The 13,747-nt window shown below is 45.3% G+C and overlaps 1 protein-coding gene across 1 annotated transcript in view; it reads right to left on the bottom strand.

Moving 5' to 3' along the window:
• tmem135 (transmembrane protein 135) overlaps positions 1-686 on the bottom strand; it is a 30,008-nt gene extending 29,322 nt beyond the window's left edge. Inside the window, 1 exon segment of the mRNA XM_090226223.1 lies at positions 449-686. Coding sequence (XP_090082349.1) covers positions 449-586 — 138 coding nt within the window. The 5' untranslated portion in view covers positions 587-686.
• Positions 687-13,747: the final 13,061 nt, after the last annotated feature.

Here is a 13,747-nt window from a genome sequence, read left to right as displayed (position 1 = left end):
TAATAATAATAATAATAATAATGAACATCCTTTTCACACATTGCCTGGCCTATTTTGGGATGTTGGAGAGAGCAAGATGTCTTAATAAAGCATAATATTACTTACTGACTGTGACGAGAGGAAAGTTCAACTCAAGTCCAACTAACGTTAGCTAGCTAGTTAGCCGGCAGATTTGCAATATAGCTAGCTGGGATTAGCCAGCTAAATAGGGAAGTTAACGTTATAATGCAAAAGAAAGTTAAGTGAAATCTGTAGTCACGACGTGTCATTTGCTAACAACCGGTCACAAACTGTAGTTAACAACATGCGACCGATTCATTTAGCTAGCTAGCTTCAATCCATCCATAAGCTATGAACTTGGGGCCCTTGTAGCACAACACGGCTAACTAGCTAGTTAGCATCGGCTGGACAGATCTCCCTGGCCGTGTATTTGGAGCGAACTACTCACCAGGTAAAGCGGTGCATATATTTTGAAAGAGACCTCCAGAGCCCCCGCAGTGATCTCCAGGGTGGACATGACACAGGAAGGGTTCCATGTGTGTCCGATCTCATAGCAGCTGTGCGGTATCTTACTCAGGGCTGCCATAGTTACACGGTGGACTGTCGGAGGAGCGAGCCGTGCTGTGCAGTGAAGAAAACAGACAGCGGCGGTGGGACCGAGGCGCGCTCCCGACTGTGGGGAGATGCGCTGCACCGATGCTATCGAGGCAAAGGGTCATGGCAGACCAGGCGGAGGTAACAGTCGAGCACACGCATGCGGTGTAGGTGGGAGTTCAGTTCACGGTGTGTGTGTGTGTGTGTGTGTGTGTGTGTGTGTGTGTGTGTGTGTGTGTGTGTGTGTAAGCGCGTGCGTGCGTGCGTGCGTGCGTTCCCTCTTGCTGGATGTGCTTTGTGGCAATTCACCCTCCAAACTGGCTGCCTAACCAACACGTTTCCCCTCCTTTTAAATTTACAGACAGCCAAATGAAGGAGGATTTATTTTGTATTTTTTTTTATTGAATGGTGGTCCTAAGAGTTCAACAACCAATCAGTCTCTGTTGTCCCTGCTGATCTCCCTGCTGATGTCATGGTGGCTGTTGATCACACCTAGCTGGTCATATTTTACCCCATTATGAAAAGAGAGTACAGTTTAAATTCCCTGTAGAGACTGCAGCCCTATGGACAGCAGTGGAAGCTCCTCAGAAGAGGCAGGGGTAGACCATGCTCCTCAGTGAATTTCATGAATTAAACATTCCTTTTTACAAAAACGATACTAAATATGACTTGCCTAGTTAAATAAAGATTAAATTAAAATTAAAAAATAAATATTCACGTCACCAAATTAAAACACAAAGAAGATCTACAGTAGCTTCAACAGCACTCTGTAGGGTAGCACCATGGTGTAGCAGGAGGACAGATAGCTTCCATCCTCCTCTGAGTACATTGACTTCAATACAAAACCTTGGAGGCTCACGGTTCTCATCCCCTTCCATAGACTTAAACAGTAATTATGACAACTTCCAGAGGACGTCCTCCTACCTATCAGAGCTCTTGCATCATGAACTGACATGTTGTCCACCCAATCAAAGGATCAGAGAATGAATATAGTACTGAAAGCATAAGCTACAGCTAGCTAGCACTGCAGTGCATAAAATGTGGTGAGTAGTTGACTCAAAGAGAGAGAAAGACAACAGTTGAACAGTTGTGAACAAATTAAATTATTCAAAAATGAAGGAGAAGCAAGAGAAGAGAGAGAGAGAGAGATTTCATGATTTTTTTTGCACTTTCAGTTTCACTTACTCAAAGTTACTAAAACATCCGGCTCAGACAGAGGGATGCTATGTTAGCTAGCTGGTTATGACAAAATAATGCTATGTTAGCTATCTGGCTATAACAGAGTGATGCTATGTTAGCTAGCTGGCTATAACAGAGTGATGCTATGTTAGCTAGCTGGCCATGACAGAGGGATGCTATGTTAGCTAGCTGGCTATAACAGAGGGATGCTATGTTAGCTAGCTGGCTATGACAGAGGGATGCTATGTTAGCTAGCTGGCTATAACAGAGGGATGCTATGTTAGCTAGCTGGCTATGACAGAGGGATGCTATGTTAGCTAGCTGGCTATAACAGAGGGATGCTGTGTTAGCTAGCTGGCTATGACAGAGGGATGCTATGTTAACTAGCTGGCTATAACAGAGGGATGCTATGTTAGCTAGCTGGCTATAACAGTGGGATGCTATGTTAGCTAGCTGGCTATAACAGAGGGATGCTATGTTAGCTAGCTGGCTATAACAGGGGGATGCTATGTTAGCTAGCTGGCTATGACAGAGGGATGCTATGTTAGCTAGCTGGCTATAACAGAGGGATGCTATGTTAGCTAGCTGGCTATAACAGAGGGATGCTATGTTAGCTAGCTGGCTATAACAGTGGGATGCTATGTTAGCTAGCTGGCTATAACAGAGGGATGCTATGTTAGCTAGCTGGCTATAACAGGGGGATGCTATGTTAGCTAGCTGGCTATGACAGAGGGATGCTATGTTAGCTAGCTGGCTATAACAGAGGGATGCTATGTTAGCTAGCTGGCTATAACAGAGGGATGCTATGTTAGCTAGCTGGCTATAACAGTGGGATGCTATGTTAGCTAGCTGGCTATAACAGAGGGATGCTATGTTAGCTAGCTGGCTATGACAGAGGGATGCTATGTTAGCTAGCTGGCTATAACAGAGGGATGCTATGTTAGCTAGCTGGCTATAACAGAGGGATGCTATGTTAGCTAGCTGGCTATGACTATCCAACACAACACCAGAACTCTTCCAAGGCAAGGTAAGCTTTTGGTTTTATTAATTTATTGCCACCGGGGCCCACCAGTGTAACTGCTTACTGACTATACTGCTACAGCTGCCTTTGTCAACTGGAAGTGCTGTTATTGTGAAGTGGAAATATCAAGGAGCGACAACGGCTCAACCGCAAAGTGTAGGCCACACTAGCTCCAGGCCTACCAACGTCAGGCCTCGCCGCCCTGGAGCCTGATCGACGTCGGCAACCTTCCATCCCTACCCTGGATCAAGAAGAGGCTTCTCCATCTGTCGGAGGCCTGCACCAGGTGCCGGGAGCTACGGGCTCAAGTTATCCTGCCTCTCGCCCGTCCATCCACAGCTCTCTGAATCCTGTGATGCGTGGGAGTGGGCGGATTTCCTCGTCCTTCTCGTCAACCTTGATTTTGGGTAGCTCCATGGTAAGAAATATGGCTGTTTCTGGTGCAAAAACAATGTCCTATCCCAGAGCTCGAGTAAATTACATTACTAAGCTGCTCCTGAATGTACTACACCAGGACATAAACATTGATTCTATCCTAGTCCATGAGGATTTTAATGACATTATGAAGGGCAGCTCTGAACAGTTGAAACTGCATTTCAAGGAGCTGATTGACTCTCTGCTAGACACTAATAAAAGACCCATCATATCTGGCCCTGATCCCTCTCTGAATCGTGGCATTGAACACTTTAGCAGGATTCTTTCTCTTCACAACTGGCTACGTGATCATTGCAGCTCAATGGGTGTAACTTTTGTTGACAATTTCGATACCTTTTGGGGAAAAAAAATGTTTCATAAGGAGGATGGGATCCACCCAAATCATTTGGGTTCCTGGATCCTTTCACAGAATTATAAGGCTGTGTTGAGACAATGACTTATCAATGACTCAAGCCCAGCTCAGTTAATCCCTACCAGTGTGATGCAGAGATGTCATAATGCTTCAGCAAATGCACATTAAAACAGGGGAGTTGGTAGACACAATGTAAGTAACCTATTTGATGTCCCTCTAACTGCCCTGAATGCCTCTTCTGATCCTAAAGATATTGTATTCAGTAATCATGAGCCTATGAACCAGAGTTATACTGTTAGCACTGAGGTGGTGTGCCCTAGTAGGAAGTCCACTGTGTGTAGCTCACCCTGTAATAACATCAATAACATGAGAATGTCTACTTCTGCTGAGCTTCCCAGTAAAGCAATGAAAACAAGCAAGCATCCCGGAAAAGTGCTTAAAAAAGTCTCACGTTGAAATATGTAGCTTAAGAAACAAGGTTCATGAAATTAATAACTGGCTAGTAACAGATGACATTCATATTCTGGCTATCTCTGAAACTCACTTAGATAACACCTTTGATGATAGGGTGGTAGCAATACAAGGTTATAACATCTACAGGAAAGACAGAACTGCCAATGGTGGAGGTGTTGCTGTTTATATTCAGAACCACATTCCTGTAAAGATTAGAGAGGATCTCATGTTAAATACTGTTGATGTAATATGGCTACAGGTTCATCTGCCTCACCTAAAGCCCATTCTGGTGGGAAGCTGCTATAGACCACCAAGTGCTAACAGTCAGTATCTGGATAACATGTGTGAAATGCTTGATAATGTATGTGATATCAGAGAGATATATTTTCTGGGTGACTTAAATATTAACTGGCTTTCATCAAGTTGCCCACTCAAGAAACAGCTTCAAACTGTAACCAGTGCCTCCAACCTGGTTCAGGTTGTCAGTCAACCTACCAGGATAGTTACAAACAGCACAGGAATAAAATCAACATGTATTGATCACATCTTTACTAATGCTGCAGACATTTGCTTAAAAGCAGTATCCAAATCCATAGGATGTAGTGATCACAATATAATATTCATATCTAGGAAAACCAAAGTTCCTAAGGCTGGGCCTACTGTAGTTTATAAGAGGTCATACAATAAGTTTTGTCGTGATTCCTATGTTGTTGATGTAAAGAATATTTGTTGGTCCGTGGTGTGTAATTAGGAGAAACCAGACGTTGCACTTGACACATTTATGAAATTGCTTATCCCAGTTACTAATAAGCATGCACCCATTAAGAAAATTACTAAAAACTGTTAAATCCCTGTGGATTGATGAGGAATTGAAAAGTTGTACGGTTGAGAGGGATGAGGCAAATACTGATTGGCAAACGCGCTGCAAATTGAGAAATCATGTGACTAAACTGAATAAAGAAGAAGAAAGTACACTATGAAACAAAGATAAATTACATGAAGAATGATAGTAAAAATGCTTTGGAGAATCTTAAATGACATTTTGGGACATTTCCTTCATTGAATCGGATGGCTCATTCATTACAAAACCAACTACTGTCACGGTCGTCCTCCTCTTCATCTGAAGAGGAGAGGCGAAAATGATCAGAGGACCAATATGCGGCGTGGTATTTGTCCATGGTAGATCTTTAATAAAGAAAGACTGAATACAAAAGAGTAACAAAAACAATAAACCAAATTCGACCGTGAAGCTACAAAAAGAGACCTGTGCTGAACACAAGCCACTAACATAGACAATCACCCACAAACTAACAGTGCAACCCAGGCTACCTAAGTATGATTCTCAATCAGAGACAACTAATGACACCTGCCTCTGATTGAGAACCATACTAGGCCGAAAACATAGAAATGCCCCAAAACATAGAAAAACAAACATAGACTGCCCACCCCAACTCACGCCCTGACCATACTAAATAAATACACAACAAAGGAAATAAAGGTCAGAACGTGACAACTACTTTAATGATTTTTTAATTGGCAAGATTAGCATATTTACGCATGACATCCCAGCAACAAACGCTGACACTACAAATCCAAATATATCTGACCAAATTATGAAAGACAAGAATTGCAATTTTGAAATCTGTAAAGTGAGTGTGGAATAGGTGAAACAATTATTGTTGTCTATCAACAATGGTAAGGCACCTGGGTCTGACAAGTTGGATGGCCGTGACGGGGAGACCCATGAGGCGGCGCACAATTGGCCCGGCGTAGTCTGGGTTAGGGGAGGGTTTGGCCCGGCGTAGTCTGGGTTAGGGGAGGGTTTGGCCCGGCGTCGTCTGGGTTAGGGGAGGGTTTGGCCCGGCGTCGTCCGGGTTAGGGGAGGGTTTGGCCCGGCGTCGTCCGGGTTAGGGGAGGGTTTGGCCCGGCGTAGTCTGGGTTAGGGGAGGGTTTGGCCCGGCGTCGTCTGGGTTAGGGGAGGGTTTGGCCCGGCGTCGTCTGGGTTAGGGGAGGGTTTGGCCCGGCGTCGTCTGGGTTAGGGGAGGGTTTGGCCCGGCGTCGTCTGGGTTAGGGGAGGGTTTGGCCCGGCGTAGTCTGGGTAGGGGAGGGTTTGGCCCGGCGTAGTCTGGGTTAGGGGAGGGTTTGGCCCGGCGTCGTCTGGGTTAGGGGAGGGTTTGGCCCACTTGACAGACTTTCAGCATGCTTATAAGGAAGGACATTCAACAAGCACAGCACTTACAGAAATGACTGATGATTGGCTGAGAGAAAATTATGATAAAATGACTGTGGGGGCTGTTTTGTTAGACTTCAGTGCAGCTTTTGACATTATCGATCATAGTCTGCTGCTGGAAAAACGTAATTGTTATGGCTTTACACCCCCTGCTATAATGTGGATAAAGAGTTACCTGTCTAACAGAACACAGAGGTTTTTTTTAATGGAAGCCTCGCCAACATTATCCAGGTAGAATCAAGAATTCCGGGCCTAACGAGTGGCGCCGCGGTCTAAGACACTGCATCGCGGGGCTTGAAGCGTCATTATAGACCCGGGTTCGATCCCAGGCTCTGTCACAGCTGGCCGTGACGGAGAGACCCATGATGCGCCGCACAATTGGTCCGGCGTCGTCCTGTTTACGGGAGGGTTTGGCCGGCCAGGACTTCCTGCATGCTGACTTCGGTCGCCAGTGTTTCTTCCAACACATTGGTGTGGCTTGGCAGGGTTGTGTTCCGGGGAAAGCGAACAGTGTGTCAAGACGCAGTGCGGCTTGGCAGGGTTGTGTTTTGGAGGACGCATGACTCTCGACAATCGCCTCTCCCGAGTCCGTACGGGAGTTGCAGCGATGGGACAAGACTGTAACTACCAATTGGGGAGAAAACAAATACGGACTGAAATGAAACACTTAATAAAGAGCTGCAGTTAGTTTCAGAACGGGTGGCAAGGAATAAGTTAGTCTTAAGTATTTCTAAAACTAAAAGCATTGTATTTGGGAGATATTCACTAAACCCTAAACCTCAACTAAATCTCTTAATAAATAATGTGTAAATTTAGCAAGTTGTCACGGTCAAAACAATTGGCTACAACGGTAGCTAAGATGGGGAGAAGTCTGTCCATAATAAAGCGCTGCTCTGCCTTCTTAACAACACTGTCAACAAGGCAGGTCCTACAGGCCCTAGTTTCTACCTTCTTAACAACACTATCAACAAGGCAGGTCCTACAGGCCCTAGTTTCTATCTTCTTAACAACACTATCAACAAGGCAGGTCCTACAGGCCCTAGTTTCTACCATCTTAACAACACAATCAACAAGGCAGGTCCTACAGGCTCTAGTTTCTGCATTCTTAACAACACTATCAACAAGGCAGGTCCTACAGGCCCTAGTTTCTACCTTCTTAACAACACTATCAACAAGGCAGGTCCTACAGGCCCTAGTTTCTACCTTCTTAACAACACTATCAACAAGGCAGGTCCTACAGACCCTAGTTTCTACCTTCTTAACAACACTATCAACAAGGCAGGTCCAACACTATCAACAAGGCAGGTCCTACAGGCCCTAGTTTTGTTGCACCTTTGACTACTGTTCAGTCGTGTGGTCAGGTGCCACAAAAAAGGACTTAGGAAAATTGCAATTGGCTCAGAACAGGGCAGCACAGCTGGCCCTTGGATGTACACGAAGATCTAATAATAATGTCAATCTCTCCTGACTGAAAGTGGAGGAAAGATTGACTTCATCACTACTTTTATTCATGAGAGATATTGACATGTTGAATGCACCGAGCAGTCTGTCTAAACTACTGGCACACAGCTCCGACACCCATGCATACCCCACAAGACATGACACAAGATGTCTCTTCACAGTCCCCAAGTCCAGAACAGACTATGGTAGGCGCACAGTACTACATAGAGCCATGACTACATGGAACTCTATTCCACAGTACTACATAGAGACATGACTACATGGAACTCTATTCCACATCAGGTAAATAATGCAAGTAAAATAATATTTAAAAAACATCAAAATACACCTTATGGAACAGAGGGGACTGTGAAGCAACACAAACATAGGCACAGACACACACGATAACATACGCCTTGTGAGGATCAGGCTATGAGTGGCTAATCTGCCCTTGCCTTCTGTTCTGCTTGCTAACGTTCAATCTCTGAAAAATAAATGGGACGAACTGAAGGCATGTATATCTGCAGCCCGGTGCACGATATCTAAGAAAGTCTCAGGGTTTTACTCGCCTGAGGTGGTAGAGTATCTCATTATAAGCTGTAGACCATTCTATCTACCTAGAGAGTTTTCATCTGTATTTTTCGTAGCTGTCTACATGATAAGCTGTAGACCACACTATCTACCAAGAGAGATTATCTGTATTTTTCGTAGCTGTCTACATGATAAGCTGTAGACCACACTATCTACCAAGAGAGATTATCTGTATTTTTTACGTAGCTGTCTACATGATAAGCTGTAGACCACACTATCTACCAAGAGAGATTATCTATATTTTTTACGTAGCTGTCTACATGATAAGCTGTAGACCACACTATCTACCAAGAGAGATCATCTATATTTTTCAGAGCTGTCTACATACCACCACAGACCGATGCTGGCACTAAGAATGTACTCAATAAACTGTTTGACTCCATAAGCAAACAGGAAAATACTCACCCAGAGGCGGCGCTCCTAGTGGCCGGGGACTTTAATGCAGGGAAACATGAATCCATTTTACCTCATTTCTATCAGCATGTTAAATGTGCAACCAGAGGAAAAAACAAACCTCTGGACCACCTTTACTCCACACACAGAGACGCGTACAAAGCTCTCCCTCGCCCTCCATTTGGCAAATCTGACCATAATTCTATCCTCCTGATTCCTGCTTACAAGCAAAAATTAAAGCAGGAAGCACCAGTGACTCGGTCTATAAAAAAGTGATCAGATGAAGCAGATGCTAAACTACATCACTGTTTTGCTAGAACAGACTGTAATATGCTACAGTGACTGTACGTACATACCCCAACCAGAAGCCATGGATTACAGGCAACATTCACACTGAGCTAAAGGCTAGAGATGCTGCTTTCAAGGAGCATATAAGAAATCCCGCTATGGCCCCCGACAAACTATCAAACAGGCAAAGCGTAAATACAGGACTAAGATCGAATCGTACTACACCGGCTCCGACGCTCGTCGGATGTGGCAGGACTTGCAAACTATTACCCCCAGATGGTAAGGGTAGGTAACAACACATCCACCATGCTGATCCTCAACACGGAGGCCTCTCAGGGGTGCGTGTTCAGTCCCCTCCTGTACTCCCTGTTCACTCATGACTGCACTGCCAGGCACAACTCCAACACCATAATTAAGTTTGCTGATGACACAACAGTGGTAGGCCTGATCACCGACAACAATGAGACGGCCTATAGGGAGGAGGTCAGAGACCTGACCGTGTGGTGCAAGGACAACAACCTCTCCCTCAATGTGATCAAGACAAAGGAGATGATTGTGGACCACAGGAAAAGGAGGACCGAGCACGCCCCCATTCTCATCGCCGGGGCTGTAGTGGAGCAGGTTGAGAGCTTCAAGTTCATTGGTGTCCACATCACCAACAAACTAACATGGTCCAGGCACACAAAATCTATTCCCCCCCAGGAGTCTGGAAATATTTGGCATGGTCCTCAGATCCTCAAAAGGTTTTACAGCTACACCATCGAGAGTATCACTGCCTGGTATGGCAACTGCTCAGCCTCCGACCACAAGGCGCTACAGAGGGTACTGTGAACGGCCCAGTACATCACTGGGGCCAAGCTTCCTGCCATCCAGGACCTCTATACCAGGCGGTGTCAGAGGAAGGCCCTAAGAATTGTCAAAGACTCCAGACACCCTTGTCATAGACTGTTCTCTCTGCGACCGCACTACAGAGGGTAGTGTGAATGTATTCAGCCGTCAAACAGCCTGACAAAAACAGAAAATTAACAAATATACTTTTTGAAATCATGTTTAGAAATGCTTAAGTGTTTTGAGCCCAGCTAGATTGAAACTGCTGAAAGTTAGTTAACGTTACCTAATTCCCACCATCAGTCTGAGTTCATAACTGTGAAACTCCAGCCACCTTAGTCATAGTCTGTTCTCTCTGCCACCGCACGGCAAGCGGCAGAGCCCCAAGCCATAAGACTCCTGAACAGCTAATCAAATGGCTTCCCAGACTATTTGCATTGCCCACCTGCCCCTCTTTTACACTGCTGTTACTCTCTGTTATTATCTATGCATAGTCACTTTACTTCTACCTACATCTACATGTTACCTGAATTACCTCGACTAACCATTGACTCAGTACCAGTACCCCCTGTATATAGCCTCCACATTGACTCTGTACCGGTACCCCCTGTATATAGCCTCCACATTGACTCTGTACCGGTACCCCCTGTATGTAGCCTCCACATTGACTCTGTACCGGTACCCCCTGTATATAGCCTCCACATTGACTCTGTACCGGTACCCCCTGTATATAGCCTCCACATTGACTCTGTACCGGTACCCCCTGTATATAGCCTCCACATTGACTCTGTACCGGTACCCCCTGTATATAACCTCCACATTGACTCTGTACCGGTACCCCCTGTATATAGCCTCCACATTGACTCTGTACCGGTACCCCCTGTATGTAGCCTCCACATTGACTCTGTACCTGTTGTTATTTACGGCTGGCCTTTAATTATTTGTTATTCCTATCTCTTACTTTTTTGGAGGGGTATTTTCTTAAAACTGCATTGTTGGTTAATTAAGGGCTTATAAGTTAGCATTTCACTGTTGTATTCAGCATTTCACTGTTGTATTCAGCATTTCACTGTTGTATTCAGCATTTCACTGTTGTATTCAGCATTTCACTGTTGTATTCAGCATTTCACTGTTGTATTCAGCATTTCACTGTTGTATTCAGCATTTCACTGTAAGGTCTACTACACCTGTTGTATTCAGCATTTCACTGTAAGGTCTACTACACCTGTTGTATTCAGCATTTCACTGTGAGGTCTACTACACCTGTTGTATTCAGCATTTCACTGTAAGGTCTACTACACCTGTTGTATTCAGCATTTCACTGTAAGGTCTATAAATGTTGTATTCGGCGCATGTGACAAATAACATTTGATTTGATAAGCACTATACACACACATACACATTGATTTTGCATTGTAGATATGTGGTAGTGGAGTTGTGGCCTGAGGGTACACACTTAGTGTGTTGTAGATATGTGGTAGTGGAGTTGTGGCCTGAGGGTACACACCTAGTGTGTTGTAGATATGTGGTAGTGGAGTTGTGGCCTGAGGGTACACACCTAGTGTGTTGTAGATATGTGGTAGTGGAGTTGTGGCCTGAGGGTACACACCTAGTGTGTTGTAGATATGTGGTAGTGGAGTTGTGGCCTGAGGGTACACACCTAGTGTGTTGTAGATATGTGGTAGTGGAGTTGTGGCCTGAGAGTACACACTTAGTGTGTTGTAGATATGTGGTAGTGGAGTTGTGGCCGGAGGGTACACACTTAGTGTGTTGTAGATATGTGGTAGTGGAGTTGTGGCCTGAGGGTACACACCTAGTGTGTTTTAGATATGTGGTAGTGGAGTTGTGGCCTGAGGGTACACACCTAGTGTGTTGTAGATATGTGGTAGTGGAGTTGTGGCCTGAGGGTACACACCTAGTGTGTTGTAGATATGTGGTAGTGGAGTTGTGGCCTGAGGGTACACACCTAGTGTGTTGTAGATATGTGGTAGTGGAGTTGTGGCCTGAGGGTACACACCTAGTGTGTTGTAGATATGTGGTAGTGGAGTTGTGGCCTGAGGGTACACACCTAGTGTGTTGTAGATATGTGGTAGTGGAGTTGTGGCCTGAGGGTACACACCTAGTGTGTTGTAGATATGTGGTAGTGGAGTTGTGGCCTGAGGGTACACACCTAGTGTGTTGTAGATATGTGGTAGTGGAGTTGTGGCCTGAGGGTACACACCTAGTGTGTTGTAGATATGTGGTAGTGGAGTTGTGGCCTGAGGGTACACACCTAGTGTGTTGTAGATATGTGGTAGTGGAGTTGTGGCCTGAGGGTACACACCTAGTGTGTTGTAGATATGTGGTAGTGGAGTTGTGGCCTGAGGGTACACACTTAGTGTGTTGTAGATATGTGGTAGTGGAGTTGTGGCCTGAGGGTACACACTTAGTGTGTTGTAGATATGTGGTAGTGGAGTTGTGGCCTGAGGGTACACACCTAGTGTGTTTTAGATATGTGGTAGTGGAGTTGTGGCCTGAGGGTACACACCTAGTGTGTTGTAGATATGTGGTAGTGGAGTTGTGGCCTGAGGGTACACACCTAGTGTGTTGTAGATATGTGGTAGTGGAGTTGTGGCCTGAGGGTACACACCTAGTGTGTTGTAGATATGTGGTAGTGGAGTTGTGGCCTGAGGGTACACACTTAGTGTGTTGTAGATATGTGGTAGTGGAGTTGTGGCCTGAGGGTACACACCTAGTGTGTTGTAGATATGTGGTAGTGGAGTTGTGGCCTGAGGGTACACACCTAGTGTGTTGTAGATATGTGGTAGTGGAGTTGTGGCCTGAGGGTACACACCTAGTGTGTTGTAGATATGTGGTAGTGGAGTTGTGGCCTGAGGGTACATACTTAGTGTGTTGTAGATATGTGGTAGTGGAGTTTGGGCCTGAGGGTACACACTTAGTGTGTTGTAGATATGTGGTAGTGGAGTATGGGCCTGAGGGTACACACCTAGTGTGTTGTAGATATGTGGTAGTGGAGTTGTGGCCTGAGGGTACACACTTAGTGTGTTTTAGATATGTGGTAGTAGAGTAGTGGTCTGAGGGTACACACCTAGTGTGTTGTAGATATGTGGTAGTGGAGTTGTGGCCTGAGGGTACACACCTAGTGTGTTGTAGATATGTGGTAGTGGAGTTGTGGCCTGAGGGTACACACCTAGTGTGTTGTAGATATGTGGTAGTGGAGTTTGGGCCTGAGGGTACACACTTAGTGTGTTGTAGATATGTGGTAGTGGAGTATGGGCCTGAGGGTACACACCTAGTGTGTTGTAGATATGTGGTAGTGGAGTTGTGGCCTGAGGGTACACACTTAGTGTGTTGTAGATATGTGGTAGTGGAGTTGTGGCCTGAGGGTACACACCTAGTGTGTTGTAGATATGTGGTAGTGGAGTTGTGGCCTGAGGGTACACACTTAGTGTGTTGTAGATATGTGGTAGTGGAGTATGGGCCTGAGGGAACACACTTAGTGTGTTTTAGATATGTGGTAGTGGAGTTGTGGCCTGAGGGTACACACCTAGTGTGTTGTAGATATGTGGTAGTGGAGTTGTGGCCTGAGGGTACACACCTAGTGTGTTGTAGATATGTGGTAGTGGAGTTGTGGCCTGAGGGTACATACTTAGTGTGTTGTAGATATGTGGTAGTGGAGTATGGGCCTGAGGGAACACACTTAGTGTGTTGTAGATATGTGGTAGTGGAGTTGTGGCCTGAGGGTACACACTTAGTGTGCTGTGAATTCTGTAATTAATGTATTGTAATGTTTCTAAAATTGTATAACTGCCTTAATTTTGTCAGACCCCAGGAAGAGTAGCTACTGCCTTGGCTCTGGTGGTCCTTGGACCAGTCTGTCTCTGCAGCACCTGGAGAGAGATGGACAGAGGTTGTGAGTGGGCTTGAAAGAGAGAGCCCTGAC

The sequence above is a fragment of the Oncorhynchus mykiss genome, chromosome 29, assembly GCF_057628025.1.
Source record: "Oncorhynchus mykiss isolate SJ-2025 chromosome 29, ASM5762802v1, whole genome shotgun sequence".
NCBI classification, from domain to species: Eukaryota; Metazoa; Chordata; class Actinopteri; order Salmoniformes; family Salmonidae; genus Oncorhynchus; species Oncorhynchus mykiss.
This window is presented reverse-complemented; position numbering and strand designations above follow the sequence as displayed.